Source organism: Nyctereutes procyonoides, unplaced genomic scaffold (assembly GCF_905146905.1).
Source record: "Nyctereutes procyonoides isolate TBG_1078 unplaced genomic scaffold, NYPRO_anot_genome, whole genome shotgun sequence".
Taxonomy (NCBI): Eukaryota; Metazoa; Chordata; class Mammalia; order Carnivora; family Canidae; genus Nyctereutes; species Nyctereutes procyonoides.
The window spans coordinates 19,905,796-19,923,347 of record NW_026575042.1 but is presented as its reverse complement, the minus strand read 5'-3'; the positions used below and the strand labels follow the sequence as shown (position 1 = coordinate 19,923,347).

Sequence of the window (17,552 nt, the reverse complement as noted above, 5' to 3'; positions counted from 1 at the left end):
ATCCAATCTGCTTCTCTTCTTTCAAAGCTTCATTGTAAAAATAACACACACAGAATTCCACAATTCAGTGAGAGAGGATTCCCATTTTACAGATGAGGAAACTGAGGCTCAGACAGGCTAAGAGACTTGCTCAAAGCTGGGTGGCTGTTAGAGCAGCACCAGAATTTGACCTTGGACCTTATGACTAGGTAGGTGCTGAAGACCACGCATCCTGTCACGCCAGGTCTGACTGCATTGCACCTTCTTCTGTGTTGTAGACCAGAGCTTTTCCTGTGCCTTAGATTCCTTCTATGGGGTGCCTGGAATTCCCTGGCCTTTTTGTGTCATAAGAAAGTATAATGATAGGGACGCTCAGTGGTTGAGGGATCGAGTCCTGCATTGGGCTCCCCATGTGGAGCCTGGTTCTCCTTCTGCCTATGTCTCTGCCTCTCTCTCTCTGTGTCTCTCATGAATAAATAAATATAATCTTAAAAAAAGAAAGTATAATAATACAGAGCTCTAGTGTTGGAGCTGGACTGCCAGAGTTTGAATTCCAGTTCAGCTTCTTCATACTTTTCTTGGTTTCTTATTTACATTTTTAATTATTGAAAGGATTTGAAGATTATCTTGGTTGTTTCTATGGACTCTTCTTTCATTGTTTATGCCTCTACTACAGCTGCGTGTGTAGTAGATGTTTGGTTTTGCTTCTCTTTATGTTTATATGGTTTTGAATGTATTTCAAGGCCAGGAAGGGCAGCAAACACGGAGAAGCAAAGCCTGAGGCTAAGAGAATATTTCTATCCCCAAAACAGTTATCTTGTCATCTCTACTAAGTGGCAGGCACTATGCTGGGTGCTTTACACACATTAGCTTTCATCTTTACGATGAAAGCCAGATAGCATGACCCCATTTAAAATTAAGGGGACAGAGGGTCAGAGAGGTTAAAAAAAGATCTGCCCTGAGTTGGTATATTTAAGAGCAAGGAGGCCACCTAAGTATGTCTGACTATAAAGCATATGAACTTAACTTTTAAAGAAAACTGCACAGGGTATTCATTAATGCATTCTTATTGAAAAAAAACCTTGCATGCAGTTGTATTTGGAGTTAGAGTTAGCATCTCCTCCTTTGCTCTGCTCTTTCATTTTTGAGCTACCTAGTGTCATGGATTGACGTGTACCCAGGGCCTCTGGTCTATGCACATTTGTGCACACGCAGTGATACAGACTTTTGAAACTGTAAGTGGAAGCCCACTGTACTTAATGCCTGGTGGCTTCTCTATTTTGTATTCCCAAAAGTGCCTTTTTTTTTAAAGATTTTATTTATTTACTCATGAGAGACACACACACACACATAAGATAGGTAGAGACATAGGCAGAGGGAGAAGCAGGCTCCTCACAGGGAGCCTGATGCAGGACTTGATCCCAAGACCCCAGGATCATGACCTGAGTTGACCGCTGAGACACCCAGGCATCCCTAAAAGCACCTCTTTTTAAGAGGTGTTTATTTTTTAAGAACCTGTTTATTTTCCTAGTGGATACTTTAGATATGCTGTCGTTTATCTGAACATTCTCCTATGGATGGATATTTGGAGTGTTTTTATGTTTTCAGTAACAAAAACAAAGGTGCAAAGAAAACAGGTGAACACGGATCTTCATTCCTGTGGGTATTTCTATGGAACAGAATGTCGTAAGCAGGACGGCTGGGTCAAAGCATATCTTCATTTACTGTTGTGATAGACATTGCCAAATTGGCCTTGGAAAGCCTGTGGTCCATCTACTGCTCCATGCTGCATCTCAGTGAAAACTGAAGTTGGATAAAGGAGCCTTGACTTTCTGATGTTTGCCTCCTTTGCCATTGCCCTGTTTCCAGTGTTTTCCTCCTTTCCACTTCAGCTGATTGCTTTTCTTTCATTTCTTGCCCTCTATTTCTTTCTGTCCTGTTCTACTTATGGGGTGCTCTTTCCTGCCTTTGAAGTATCAAATCTCACAGCTCTCTTGCAGATACCAGAAGCTAGTGGAGAGCACTTATTCTCATGTTGATGGCTAACATTCCAAGAGTGCCCTTGAGGTATATGAATCACACTGGCGCTCTCAGCTGGGACCTCGCATCCTGATGTATGGCGAGTAGGGGCAGAGTGGAGAGCTGAGATGGATGGAGCAGATGGTGGTACTAGTGGAAGGGCTCAAGCTTTTTAATTCTCCATCTTCTAAAATACTCATTTACCTGAAGATGTCCTTGTATTTTACTTAAGGACAAAGATAGCAATCACCCGTTGAAAATGTGAATGTCTAACTTGAAGGATTATAATGCATACAATGACTTGGCTTTACATCTCTCATTTTTAGAACACTTTGTTATTTTGGTAAATGAGAATTATATATCATTTAAAATTGTCATCATTGATTTGATTCATTTTTTCCTCCTTATGAAGAGCATGAGTTAATAGTCTGCCCCTTTACTGACATAAGATACTGTTTTAAAAATTACTTTAACTTGTCTAAATCTTGAGGACTGGCCTTAATAAATTATGGTATATCTATAAGCAAGTATAATTTATAGCTAATAAAAGTCAGGATTCAGAGGAATACTTAATGACAAAGGAAAATGTTCATGATATGTCATTAAGCATTAAAAGCTGGTTAAAAAATGGTACGTCTAGTATGATCCCAAGTTTGTAAAAAATAGATACACAGAAAAAAGACTGAAATAGTGTAAAGATTTTAACACTGCTTATCTTTGGATGATGGAAATACAAATGATTTCTAAAATTTTTTTTTGTTGAACTTTCAGGAAATTTTCCATTTTGTACATGAACATGGAAGGCTTTTACAATGCGAGAAAGTAACTTTAGGAAAATTATTTAGACTTTTTTCTCCTTGCCTTCCTCGGATATAAGACTCGGTTCTCTTGCTATTAAACATAGAACTGATCTACAGAGAAAATTCAGTGAGATCACTAGATTGCTACCCATCTTTTTCTGATGCAAACCAGGGAGATGGGTCAGTCCCTGTGTTTTTTCTCCTACTAGGTTCCAGCCTATCAGAAGGTCCCTGATTGACATTGAGCACAAACACCCAAGTATGGAGTCTGACTGTCTGGGTCCAGACCCTGTTAGATCCAGGTACAGGGGTGCATACATCTAACTAGGACCCATCCTTGTGGAACTGGTGGGACCCTGTGGTTCCAAAGAGAAGTTCAGGAAGGCATGAGAGATCTGCATGAAGAAGTCTTCTAAGTACTTAGAGGAGGATCAGGGCCCCAGCCAAACAAAGTGGGATTCTCTGAAGGGCTCAAGTCCCAGAGGGATGTGTTACCAAGCCTAGTGATTAAATAGAACGCCCATTTGGCAATTAAGATAAACCAGGCCTAAAGGAAGCCCAGTCAAGAACACCGACTTAGGGGACTCTCCAGGTGCAATCAAGGAAGGGAAGAAAAATGCACATTCCCTGAGTGTCCACTAGGTGGCAGGCCCTTTCCTACACTAAGAGCTTAAGTGCATTCTCAGGCTTTTTCTGATACTCAGGTTTTTAAGAATCCTCCTGCGGGCTGGTTAAAAAACACAGATTTTGATCCACTTTTCAAAGCTTCCAGTTCAGCAGTCTGAGGTGAGGCCTGAGATTCTGCATTTCTAACAAGCTCCCGATGAGGCTAGTGCCACTGGCTGGTGCACTTCGAAGACCACCAAATACATCATCCCAGACTCTGGGAGAGAAGGAGGTGGGCAGATGTAGGATGTGGTCCTTGTGCCTGAGCAATAAGTTCAAATTGTGACTCAAAAAACTCCAGGGAAGTGTAGTGTAGAGATAGCAGGGTGGCTTGGGGTCATTTGATGCTGGTTGGAAACAGCCTCTAGTACTTGAGCAGACTGGAATTATGGGCTCTACAGCAGAATGTCAGGTCTCCAGAGCTCTCATTCCAGATAAATGTGATCCCAGTTAATTTCCTTAGAATGACCATAGCAGACAGAAATATAGGTATATGCAGATTAAAATGAAAGCTGTCTTCAGACCCAGATTGAAAAACAAAACATGAAATTTGTACCAAAAATAAGCCAGAAGGAAAACAATAATTCTATAAAGCATACATCAGTGATTCTCAAATTATTTGAACTGAAGGACCATTTAAAAACATATCTGGTCCATTATAGTGTAGTACATGGTTCTTTTGCATGAGACTTTTTTATAGCTCTGGCCATGCACTACTGACCAGGCAAGTTGGACAACTCTCAACTGGTCCAGACCCTGTTCACAGTGAGGTGAGCCCACTGATCATGCATGGGAATGTCAGTAGTTAATGACAAATTGCTATAAAAGTTTCTAAAGCTTACTCTTAGTTTCTGTATTTGCATCAATAAAGAGGAACAGAGAATCTGGGTGGCTCAGTAGGTTAAGCATCTGCCTTTGGCTCAGGTCATGATCCCGGGGTCCTGGGATCAAGTCCCCTATCAGGCTCCCTGCTCTGTGGGGAGCCTGCTTCTCTCTTTCCCTCTGCCTGCCACTTCCCCTGCTTGTGTTCTCTCACTCTCCGTCAAATAAATAAATAAAATCTTTTAAAAAACAGAGAGGAATAATAGCAATTAGTAGGAGGGTCCCCAACCACAAACCACACTTCGAGGTGTGCTGATCGGCTAGATGACTGACCTGACAGATGGGCTCACTGTGGAACTTTGAGAAAGCAATTTGTTCTTTTGGTTCTTGCACTGCAGATCCTTAACTTTTTGTATCCTTCAAGGCTATTTGGTTCTTATCAATTCAATTGGGGTCCTTGAAATGGGACTAGTTGGATGTACATTTGGCCTTAATGCTATTGCTTCATGCTAGACATCAAGGGTGTTGTCCTGCACAGGGTAGGCACTTAATAAACACTTATGGGGTGCATGCATGGATGGCAGCCCAGGAGTGAGATATCAAGCATACTTAGGGGTTGGACAGAGATAGCCAGGAAGTAAATGCCTGGCATAAATGGGCATCAAAATGGAACTCTCCTCACAGTGATTTTATACGGGTGGCAAACAGGCAGAGCAGATGGAGAAGAACCAACTTGAAAAAGAAAAAAGTGACTGAGTTGTTTCTCTGGCCTCCCTGGTACCTCACTAAGTACAGGTGTCCATTGTGAATGAGTAAGATTCAGTTCATAAGGTTCATGGGCCATGACAACTTAGGCTTTCCCATGACATTTTCATGTTGAACCAAGCCACTGCCATCCATTCATGCCAAGATGAACCCTGATGGTTACTTAGAAACTACTGAAGAGTTTTCCTTAGTTGTTTTTTTTTAATACTAGAATCTTGAGGAAGGACCTTAATATAATAATTATATTTTCTTATTGAACAGTTCTCTGACTTTAAGCAGAGGAGAACTTAATGAACGCAGAATGGATTATCAACTCTAATCCCCACCCCCTTCAAATGTCATGCCCTACCTCTCACTCACCTGGCCTAATCTCCATCTCCATTCCTTATCAGACACACAGTGCAGCACCAGGAATTTATGTGATTTAATGATGCATAGCTAATTATACTGATCCCAGTTATAATGATAGCTGCTATTTAGAGAGCACTTAGGACAGGTACTATGCTAAATGCATGCTTAAATATATTATCTTATTTAATTCCATCAATAGTCACATAAATTTGCTTAAGGGACAGAGTGGAAGGATTAGGATTCTAGCCCAAATCTGTGGTTTTAACTATTGTACTACATTCAGGGTCTTGGGTCCAAATAGAGACTGTTTCCTTTTGCTTTTAAGGTATAACAACAAAGTGAGAAGTATACAGGATTAGGAACTCTGGGTACCCAAGGCCAAGATTTCTTGTAAATGATAGACATAGACAGATCCTATGAATGAATGAATGAACATGGGTACCAACTGTGAATGAATCATATTTAGTTTGTGAGCTTTTTAGATCATGAAGACACTACAGTTTCATGTTGGTATTTCACTATAAACCAAGGACTGACATGGTTTTGATGCCAGCTCATAAAATCTGAAGATACAATCTGGTTACAAATTCTAAGACTAACTCTCAGTTATATCTCAAACAAATTTGCACACATATACACCACACACACAAACATACTTATATGGGGACACTTTAAAAAAACTTATTTTGTTCTTTTTCTAAATATCTTTTCAATTTCTCAAATCTTCCAAATAATAAAGGTGAGAGGCAGTTCAAAAACAAATCTCAAAGAGAACATGTATAGTTTTGACTACACTCAAATCAGAACTCATGCTATTTTATTATTTTTAGATAATTCTATTTTCAACTGACACAATCTCTACACTCAACTTCTCAGGTCAATTGGCAGTTCTAAGGAGCTTTTGATATGTTTTCAGAAAAGCTAAAGGACCAGCACTTTTTCTGACAGGATAAATATAAACGTGTTTACGTTCAAGTGAGAACAGTATGCAAAAGTCTCTCATGGCTCATATACAGGAGTCTTTACAAACTTTCAGTAATATATCTTGGTGACTGACTGCCAGATTTCCAAAGACACAACTTAAAACTTTATCAGAGTCAAAATCTTTCAAGAAGAACCAAAAAGACCTTCTTTTCCCTACATGCTAAATTGAAAAAGAATGGAAAGTTTCATGAACATGGACATTTTAAAGCACAAATGAATTTACAAAGCAAACATTTTGGGGAGCCCTAAGACAATAAAGCGATCAGCACAAAGACATCTGTCAGGGTGGAGGCAACCTGAGGTAAAGACCAGTTAAATCTAATGCAATCAGGAACTTAGACCAGTTTAACACTTTTTTTACGAGGTGACAACCTCCTAACACCATAATCTTGCCTTTCAGGAAGATGACACAAGGATTTAATGAGTAAAAGAAAACAACTTAAAACCTTTCTTTTGAATGTGAATTGTCTATTTGGGTTAGAGGTAGTCTTTGAGATCCCATTAGCTACCGGCACAATTGGGATCTCAAAGTAAATAAATGCACATACACGCGTGCGCGCGCACACACACACAGGTTTCAAAGCAAGTAGTTACAGAACAAGAGCAGTGTCTGTTTCTCCTCAGATTCAAAAACAGAGTTAAAGCCAAAACCAACAACCCTTCTGCTAATTAGAGAAATAAAAATGTCTTCTCCCCGAGTGTCCAACGCAACACGAAACTGAAATTAACTGCTTTCCTTTGGGACTCATTTATTTATGTTCAAAAGAAGACATGGGGATAAAGAGACCTTGCAATGGAACAGTTGGGGAAAACACATGGGCACCATACATTGCAATAAAGGGAGCTGAGCACACAGTTACAATAGAGATTTCTTTCTCTCTCTCTCTCTCTCTCTCTCTCTTTTTTTTTTTTTTTTGCTGGTCCAAACACTTGATATTATGGTCTAATAAAAATTGGGTTACCTTTGCATTTCTTCTCTTCGGTTTGGAAGGTCTGGGCACTTGGAACACTTTGATCGTTCACATCATCATGGTCCAGATGGAATATCGAGCTAGTCCAAGTGGCCTGAATGAGATGTGGTGACGACTGTTCATTTTTCAACGTGCTACGCCTCTCCGCATGGTTCTTCCTATGTAGGCAGGCTTCAGACATTCCTACTAGCTTCCAGTCGTGTTCTTGGTCTGGACAGTGCTTTGGTTTGTCCCAGGCTGGAAGGCCATTTTCTGGAGGGTTGAAAAACATGAGAAGACGAGCTGTTGGCATTGTCAAGATTCTGTTGAGATGCAGTTTTTGGAAGGCAAGTTGTTTCTCAATTCTTTGGGGCTGACAGTATTCACATGCACCTCCACTTGACGGCAGTGATAAGATGCAGAATTTGTCAGCCTTGGGCATTTAGCCACCACAGTTGGATTGCCTGTCGGAGTAATCAACACATTCCCCCTTATTTTTAGTGCCTAGAAAGACATTAGTTCCTCCATGGAGAGGCTGTACTTTCGCCAGCCGGGCTTCCACAGCAATGGCCCAAAGGCAAGTTTACACCAATTTATGTTACTGCTTAGACGATCGTTCGAGGTCTTGGGGGTCAGGGCTGGTCGTGAACACTTTTCAGATCCTTAGGACATAAAACATCCAGGATTCAGCCTTGTTTGACTTGGGTTTTATCACAGGCTGACCTGAGGGGCACCCTGTTACTTAAGTGGGACATGCTCACGTGGTTCCTCAGGGAGTGACAACTCAGTCCTCCCCACAACCTTCTACTCCTAACAGTCTGACAAAAAGAGACTGGATCTTCGAAAAGAAATTTGTAAATGGTTTCAATGTAGTTCCAAATTGGCAATGAGATCCAGTGAAGGAAAGCAGACAGTGCTTTAGCTGTGGGGCAAATCAGCAGCCCTAATGATAGAATGAGAAGCTCCGAATCTCTTTGGATGAGATATAGTCAGTGAATTATTCATGTATAATGTGTTGTTTTTTTCTATTTAATTTATGGGGACTTGCACATCTACCCTCTAGAAAATGGGAAAAAGTGGAATAATATAATGCAAACTTTCTTACACTAACCTTTCCTGGTGGCAAACTTTACTTCCTTAATTATCTTTACTGTACATGGATATAAGGTAGAGAGCAAAAATGAGCAGGCTAATGCATATATTTGTATATGCATATACATTAAAAAACATAATCCATCTGGTCATCCATATTTCTAGAAATTCTTAGGCTACTGTCTGTCAAAATGAGAAAAATACAATATAAATAGAGCTCTACTTTTAAAGTGATCATATACAGTGATTGAAAGACTATAATTTAGTTGTGAATTTTCCTTTCTGCTGAAATTAACAAAAGAGCAAAGATATCCATATTAGAGAGACAAGTCCATCCCAATCTGTGCATAGTATTGGGAATTTGAAGCTGCCTTTCCAACATTTAAAATGAATTTTAAGTTACTTAATGCAAAGGGCTCAAAATGCTTTATGTTTTCATCAGTACCCTCTGTAAATAACCATTGTCTTTAGTTGGTGTTGGCTAAGGATGGTTTCTCTAAAAGTGTGATCTACTCTCAGTCATTTGAAGGTTGAATTTGCCTTATGAGTCTTCAGGTTACCATGTGGAAATTCTCATACACATATACTCTCCTTCTACTCCAGGAGGAGACTGTGAACAATGACTACGAAGTTACGAAATCAACTATGATTTCTTTGTCACAGTAAATGGAAATGCTGTGGCTCGAAATAACATGGACAGTAAGCAATAAATCCATACAAAAAAATTCTATAATGTGACAGCTCTGGGATACAATTGATCTTATTCAGAGAAGAGCCCCCAAAATTCACCCTATGCAAATGGCTATGCTAGTTCTTTCTCTTCAGAGATTATATGGCATTATTCACTGCATGGTGAATCAAAAACTCTGTTCTCAACCACACCTAGCTACTGGTGCAGTTATGGGCACCCATCCTCCCTATCCATTAAAAAAAAACCCAACAGATTCAAATCTTGGGAGATTGTGTTGCACTTCAAATTAAACACATCTATGTAGAATCCATTCAGGTTTATTATACATTAGGGTTTGAAGTTTTCATGAGCTAAATATAAAGCTACAGAATGCAAGAGTAAATTCTGGGTCTAAAGAGATTCATTTGATTTCTACAGACATGAAAAGCCTTCTGACCCATGCATGTTTCTATGATATCTATATTTTCAGGGACTTTCTAAATCCTCAGTAAATAGTATCCTGTAAAGCTCCATTTTAAGTAACATTACAAAATCACACTATTTTGTAGAGCCTCCAACATTTGATTTTTCTGCAGAAATTCTTAATGTTTGATATTAATTTCCCTGATTGAAAAGAAATTAAGAAGTATCGCCAAAATGGATAGTAAATGCTCCCCAGCAAAGGGAACTAGTGGTCATGCTTGGATGAGAGTTGTGGAAAGGGACTCTACCCAAGGGGACATTTCTCCTTAAAGCACAGTCTATTGAAGTTTGCTCAGCATGTCCCCTGGGCCAACAAAAGCAGAGATTTCTTCTAAGCAAGGGAGGTTATGTTTAGGGAGAGGCAAGGGATAGGATTGCCTTCCATTTTCCTCAGAAAAGAAGTTGAGATGGTTTAAGGAAAGGGCTTCATTCATGAAGGAGGCATTTACAGGCTCGTAATTACCCTCTGTAATTCCATTCATGATAATGATATTCAGTTGCTTAATTGGCAGGTTTATTGGTTGGGGCACTGCTGGGAAACCTGGGGACTGTGAAGTCTTGGCTGGGTCATGGGAAAGCTCAAAAGGATTTTATTTAATGAGGATTCTTGATTCTTATCCTTCCAAGAACAGGGAGTCACATTCAATTCCTATTCCATTCCTAAGGAGGGATAAGACACCCACTATACTGAGCTCCTTAAATTCTTCCTATTGAGAATGCTGTTGTTGGTGAGAGCTGTAAGTCACCTCCACATGTTTTTGCTTAGCAGTACTGGTTTTCAAGGGTATCCTGCTATTTCTATGTCTAATGCTTGTATCCTTTGGTTCTCTCCATACTCAAACCAATGAGGTATTTCTTTGTAGAGAGATTGCAATATCAAAAGATTAAGTCAGTGATTCCCAAACTTTGGTGATTGACAATTACCTGAGTACTACTGTTACTAAAGAACACAGAAGACCAGGCCTATGGAAGTGGGATGGGGTCAGGGCATTTGTATATTTACTAAGTTCTCCAGATGATTCTGATACCCAAGAGAGACTGAGATCCACAGGGTTAAGAAAATTGAAGGTAGGAAAACAAATTACTGGCAGGTTTCAGGTAAAGGTATAGTGTCCTTCTTAGACTCTAATGTTACCCAGCCTTGGAGTAAATTTACTTTAGAATTAAACAATTCATCAATGTTTTGGGATCAACTGTATGAAGATTTAAAAGTCAGATAATATGAAGGTGCCTGGGTGGCTCAGCCGTTGAGCATCTGCCTTTGGCTCAGGTTGTGATCCCAGGATCTGGGATTGAGTCCTGCATCAGGCTCTCTGCATGGAGCCTGCTTCTCCCTCTGCTTATGTCTCTGATTCTCTCTCTCTTTGCACCTTTCATGGATAAATAAATAAATCTTTAAAAAAATAAAAGTAAGATATTATGAAAAGATGCTCAACATCATATTCATCAGGGAAATGCAAATCAAAACCACAATGGGATACCACCTCACACTTGTCAGAATGGCTGAATAAAAAACACAAGAAACAAAAGGTGTTGGCGAGGATGCAAAGAAAAAGTAACACTCATGCACTGCTAGTGGGAATATGAATTGGTGCAGCCACTGTGGAAAACAGTTGTAGATTCTTCAAAAAATTAAAAATAGAAATATCATATGATCCAGTAATTCCCTTACTGGGTACTTACTAAAAAAAACCCACAAACACTTATTAGAAAAGATATATGGACAATATACTACCTACAATAGCCAAGATATGGAAGCAGCCTAAGTGTTCATTGATAGATGAATGAATAAAGAAGTGGTGGACACACACACACACACACACACACACACACACACACGGGAATATTACACAGCCATAAAAGGGATGAGAGCTTGCCATTTGCAATAACACAGATGGACCTAGAGGGCATTATGCTAAGTGAAATAAGTCAGACTGAGAAAGAAAAATACCATATGATTTCACTTATGTGTAAAATCTAAAAAACAAAATGAATGAACAAAAAAAGAGACACATAAATACAGAGAGCAAACTGATGGTTACCAGAAGAGAGGAGGGTATGGGTTGGGTAAGATGGCTGAAGGTGAGTGGGAGATACAGGCTTCTGGTTATGGAATGAATAAGTCACGGGGAAAAAAGGTACAGCATAGGGAATATAGTCAATGGTGTTGCAATAGCATTGTATGGTGACAGATAATAGCTATAGTTGTGGTGAGCAGAGCAGAACACACATATCTGTCAAATCACTATGTTGTACACCTGAAACTAATGTAACATTGTGTGTCAACTGTATTTCAATAAAAATGTCAGATATTGGGAGTGCCTGGGTGGCTCAGTGGTTGAGAATCTGCCTTTGGGCCAGGTCGTGATCCCGGGGTGCTGGAAGCGAGTGCTGCATCAGCTTCCCCACAGGGAACCTGCCTCTTCCTCTGCCTATGTCTCTGCCTCTCTCTGTGTCTCTCATGAATAAATAAATAAAATCTCTAAAAAAAATGCCAGATATTAACTGAGTGTTATGTAGATTGTGGGTATGGGTGTAAATAAACATTCACCTACAAAGTCTGCTGTTCTGGACATAGTGTGCAGTCATAGAAATACGTTTTTTTAAATTTTAGAATTTTTATTTTTAAAAAAGATTTTATTTATTCCTTCATGAGAGACACAGAGAGAGAGGCAGAGACATAGGCAGAGGGAGAAGCAGGCTCCATGCAGGGAGCCCAAAGTGGGACTCGATCCCGAGACTCCAGGATCACGTCCTGAGCCAAAGGCAGACACTCAACTGCTGAGCCACCCAGGTGTCCCAAAATACATCTTTTTAAAAAAGGGATTCTACAAATGATCATACCTTGTTACTCACATGAAGTGTGAATCCTTTGCTCTTCAATGGATCCCAGCTAATACCTGGCTTTTAATACTCCATATTCTAGACATCAAGACAACCAATTTGTCAGTTATGATGCAAATTAACAACAAGTAAAATTAAGGAAAATAACTAGATAGGAACACGTGAACTGCTACTAAAATAACTAGACACACGCTGGCCTGTATTTCTCAAGAATTTAGAATCAGATGATTGAATTTGTGTTAGATGATTATAATTCTTTTGGCTTTGAATGACACAACCCTGGTCTATAAAGCTATTTTGAAAAAAGAAACAAACCTAAATCTCATTAACATAATTACATAGAGCCCATCTCTGGAAATTATATTACATATGATAGGAAAGAAATGTGTCCATCAAAAAAGAGAGAATTGTATGAAAATATTCAAGTATTTCAGGACACAAAAGCGAGCTGATACCTTAGAAAAGAGCTAAGGCAAAGGAAATAGGATTATGACAGAATGGTCAGAGAGGGTCAGTTGAGTGGGCTGGGATTTAATGGCACTCATTATAAGAGTGTTTAGTTTGTAAAAAAGGCCATTAATATTAGGCAGTGAGACCCCAAACCATACTCTGCATTATGGGGATGTATATCCAATGTGCTTTGCAAGCCCAGGAAGTGTGTAGAATTATCACTATATAGCTCAGGCTATTAGCATGATGTCTTTAATTTCCATTCTAATTTTTTACTTGAGCCTGGAAGTTTTAGCTTTGCGTAATTCTCAGGCTATGTACATATCAACTGATTTTTATTTGTGGAGTCATATAGAATAGGAGACTAATGTTTGGCTGAGCATGTACTAAAGCCCAAGTACTGAACTAGACACTTTTATTTATCTTCATGAACAACCAACGAAGTCTAAAGTGATACACTGCTTGATTTATAGGAAACCTGAAGTCCAGAGAAGCACTTCATCTGCTCTTTCATACTTTTTGTGCTGTTAACAGATGTATTATCATTATCTGCCTTAGTTTGGTGAGTAGCCATTAGCCTATTAATAGCTATCATTTTATCAGTTCTTTGAAAGTTCTTTATCGACTATGTTTTTTATCCTATTATTTTCAATTACTCATTTATATCCACAACTGGTCTGCCTGCTTTCACTCTGAGCCACCTACAGCCATTGTTCATTGAGCAGCCAGAGTGAGCTTTAAAAGTACACATCAGAACATTATCTCTCTGTGCTTAAAATCTTCTGATGACTTCCCATCAATATTGGAATGAGGGCTTGTGGCCTTACTGCAGCCTGAAATGCTCCAAGGGATTTATCCCTGGACCATCCCACCAAGCCTCTCTCCTGTGGCTCAGCCCCTTGTTCTCTGTCCTTTGGCTGTATGGGCTTCTTCTAACATGTGACGCTCATTCCTACCATAGTGTCTTTGCAGAAGCTCCTCCCAGGACTTTGCATCAAGGCCTCCTCTTGATGTACCAGGAACAATTACCAGGACCCAATCTCACATCCCCTTTTACAAGAAGATTGGATTTTCCCTTTTAAAGAACCTATCAGGGTTGCATTTCTTACGGAAGATAATCAAAAGTAAAAGTAAGATTGGATCCCTGTACCGCCCTGCAAGAGGCTCTGTTTTAGAGGAGAGAGGAGAGGGCAAGGTTGCAAATCTCAGTCTCACTCTTCCACGTAGTGACTGAAGGGTCTAATTTTGAAAATCATTTCCTCTTTCTAAGCCTCTGTTCTTTTCATGTGTAAAGTGGCAATATAATGTTGCTCATGGGATTTCATCCTTTTGCAGCCTTCAAGGCCTAGATCACTATGTAAACTTCCTTGAACCATCCATCCACCCTCAAAACTTCCATTAACACTTTCCAGGTATCTCTCTCTGCCCATATGCTACTCCATACTTCATGATCTAATCATTTACATACATGTTTTATTTATTTATTTGGGTAACACAGTGCCTAGCATAATGCCCTAATTATTTATTATCTCCCAATAATCTGGTAGCTTTGCAAAGAGAAAATAATTTCCTAGGAACAGACTTACTGCCTATTTTCCCCTTTTTTGATTATATATTTTAAATTTAAATGCACTTAATTAACATATAATGTATTATTAGTTTATGGGTAGAGGTCAGTGATTCATGCCATGTAATGAGCATTGGGTCTTGTATAAGACTGCCCTCCTTTTTTTTTTTTTAAGACTGCCCTCCTTAATGCCCATCACTCAGTTACCCCATCCATCCACCCCCTCCCCTCCACTGACCCTGTTTATTTCTTATGACTGAGAGTCTCTTGTGGTTTGTCTCCCCTTCTGATTTCATCTTGTTTTATTTTTTTTCTTTCTTCCCCTATGATCCTCTGGTTTTGTTTCTTAAATTCCACATTTGAGTGAGATCATATGATAATTGTCTTTCTGGCTGACTTACTTTGCTTAGTACAAAACCTTCTAGTTCCATCTATATTGTTGCAAACGGTAAGGTTTCATTTTTTTGATGGCTGAGTGGTATACCACATTATCTTTATTCATTCATCTATCGAAGAACATCTTGGCTCTTTCCATAGTTTGGATACTGTGGACATTGCCACTATAAACACTGGGGTGCAGGTGCCCCTTTGGATCACTACATTTGTATCTTTGGGGAAAATACCCAGTAGTGCAATTGCTGGGTCATAGCGCAGCTCTCTTTTCAACTTTTTGAGAAACTTATACTGTTTTCCACAGTGGCTGCACCAGCTTGCATTCCCACCAATAGTGTAAGAGGATTCCCTTTTCTCCACATCCTTGCCAACATCTGTTGTTCCCTGACTTCTTAATTTTAGTCATTCTGACTGGTGTGAGGTAGTATCTTATTATGGTTTTGACTTGTATTTCCCTGATACTGAATGATGTTGAGCATTTTTTCATGGGTCTATTGTCTGTGCCTATTTTCTTATCTAAAAGCCACTGTTAAGTCATAAAGAGGACTCAAAACTTTGAAGACCAATTCAACACAGATTTTCTACTACCAGTAGTATCTTCTTAAAACTGCAAGAGAAAATGAAAACTGTTTTGCTTTTTAGAGGCAGCATAGCATAAGAATTTGGGCTCTGCTAGTCAAGGCTCAAATTCTGGCTTTGGCATTTATCAGCTGTGTAACTTTTTTTTTTTTAATTTTTTTAAATTTATTTATTTATGATAGTCACACACACACACACACAGAGAGAGGCAGAGACACAGGCAGAGGGAGAAGCAGGCTCCATGCACCGGGAGCCCGATATGGGACTCGATCCCGGGTCTCCAGGATCGCGCCCTGAGCCAAAGGCAGGCGCCAAACCGCTCCGCCACCCAGGGATCCCTCAGCTGTGTAACTTTGGGCAAACTGCTCTACCTCTTTGGATCTCCCTCCTGAATATTGATAATACTTGTCTCTATCTCCTCTGCAAGGCAAGAACTCACCAAGTTTTCCTTGTATTATGTCAGTGGTATCTATACTTTTTCCCCTACTCTTTTGGACTCTGATCAACTTATTCATCTTTCAGTTCCCACAGCTCCAGGCACAGTGCCTTAACATGACGGGACCTGAATATATATTACTTGGAAACAACTGAACATAACATAGACAGACCAAAATACTCCGCGAGCTAAACAGAACATGCATGGACTTTCATCTATCTAGGAATTTCTATGCACTGAGCAATAACGTGCTCTACATGAGACCCAGTTGGCCAGAACTGGTTAGCATCCCCATTCTCCAACAAAAGACAGTTTGGCCATAACCAGATGCTGCTGCACAGCCTTAGATGTATTCTGTGCACAGAGATGGCAGAAAGGGAAGCTAGATGACTCTATTTGTCCCAGTCCTCTCAGACTAGGTAAACTCACCATTTTTGCTGTGGCATTTTTATTTCATGAAATACTTTGCCTAAATGACAAGTGTAGCTTGTTGTTTGCTGCCCAGACAAGTATCTGGTGAAGAGCTTCACATGGGACACCAGAGTGTGGCTGTGGATGTCCCAATGCCATCTTTTCAGGCCCTCTGACATAATAATATACTCTCATCATCTGGGACGGGTGTGCCAGTCACCAGAGGGCAGGCTGCTGGCTTGCTTTGTTGGTGCTCTTGGATCCTCTAGGGAGGCTTTGCTCTCCAAGAGTGGGCTAAGCTGCAGTGCCTGGCTTGCCACTTCTAGTTATGAAGGCCTTTGGGGGCAGCCTTAGCAGAAGCCATGAGACTTGTGAATTTGGAATATTTGGGCAAGGGAGGGAGATTTCTCCAAAATAAGAGAAAATTCAAATTATTGACTATTTCTAAAGGAAATTCACTATTACTACTTTCAAGAATTGTGAGGGAAGGGTTACAGGACTATTGAGTCTCAGTAGTAAACTAGAGTAAAAATTCCTTATAGCATTGGTGTTGAGATTACATGAGCTGACATTTATACAAGGTCTACTACCGAGCAGAAATACAGTAAGTTCTTGAAGTGTTGCCTTCTTCTTTTACACTGATAACTACAGAGAGCAAATCCACAGTTCTCAATGGGTAGAAAGGAACCTGGAGGATCCATTCTTATGCTCCCTCCTTCCCTCAACCTACACAAACATTTTGAAACACTCCCTCCCCGGCTCCAGCTCAGTTTGGTTCTAGCTACATGGCTGCCTTTTATTTCAGTGCCTTTATTTCCTCTTTCTTTGGAAAACATTTATTATTTGTTCTAATATGCTTAATGACATGTTGCTTCTGAGATCTTACTGATGTATGTTAGGATTCCTGATATGAAGACCCGGATGGTCCCTGACATTGTGACCAGCTACTGCTTTGGTATTCTCTACAACTTAAACCTGCAAAATGGAGTGGAATGTTCTGGTCACTGTGGGGCACAGGGGGCATGGGTCACAGCTGGGGAGCAGCCTTCTGGGTCACTGGCTTCTACAAGAATTATGACTAAGGAGGATGAGAAAGGAAGGAAACTATATTATTATGTAATAAGGTACTTTGTGTGCATAATAGTAGTAATAATAATGACAGCTGAAGTTTCCAACATAATAAGATTTCTATATAGTAATGTGCCAGCCTACCAGACTAAGCACCATAAATAAAAATCACTATTAACTGAGCACCTAGTATGTGCCAGGTAGCATCCCAGGCATTTTTCAT

The 17,552-nt window shown here is 39.9% G+C and overlaps 1 protein-coding gene across 18 annotated transcripts in view; it reads right to left on the bottom strand.

Annotated features, from left to right (window-relative positions):
* Positions 1-17,552, bottom strand: part of THRB (thyroid hormone receptor beta) — a 377,890-nt gene that overhangs the window by 63,976 nt on the left and 296,362 nt on the right. For 16 of the 18 annotated variants that reach the window (XM_055321024.1, XM_055321023.1, XM_055321013.1 and 13 more), the window contains one exon: positions 7,349-7,609. The exons of 1 other annotated variant lie outside the window; for it this stretch is intronic. In XM_055321024.1, the coding sequence (XP_055176999.1) occupies positions 7,349-7,609 (261 nt within the window). Of the gene's footprint in view, positions 1-7,348; positions 7,610-12,425; positions 12,504-17,552 lie in introns of all 18 variants that reach the window. One more of the 18 variants, XM_055321028.1, reaches the window with a different exon arrangement.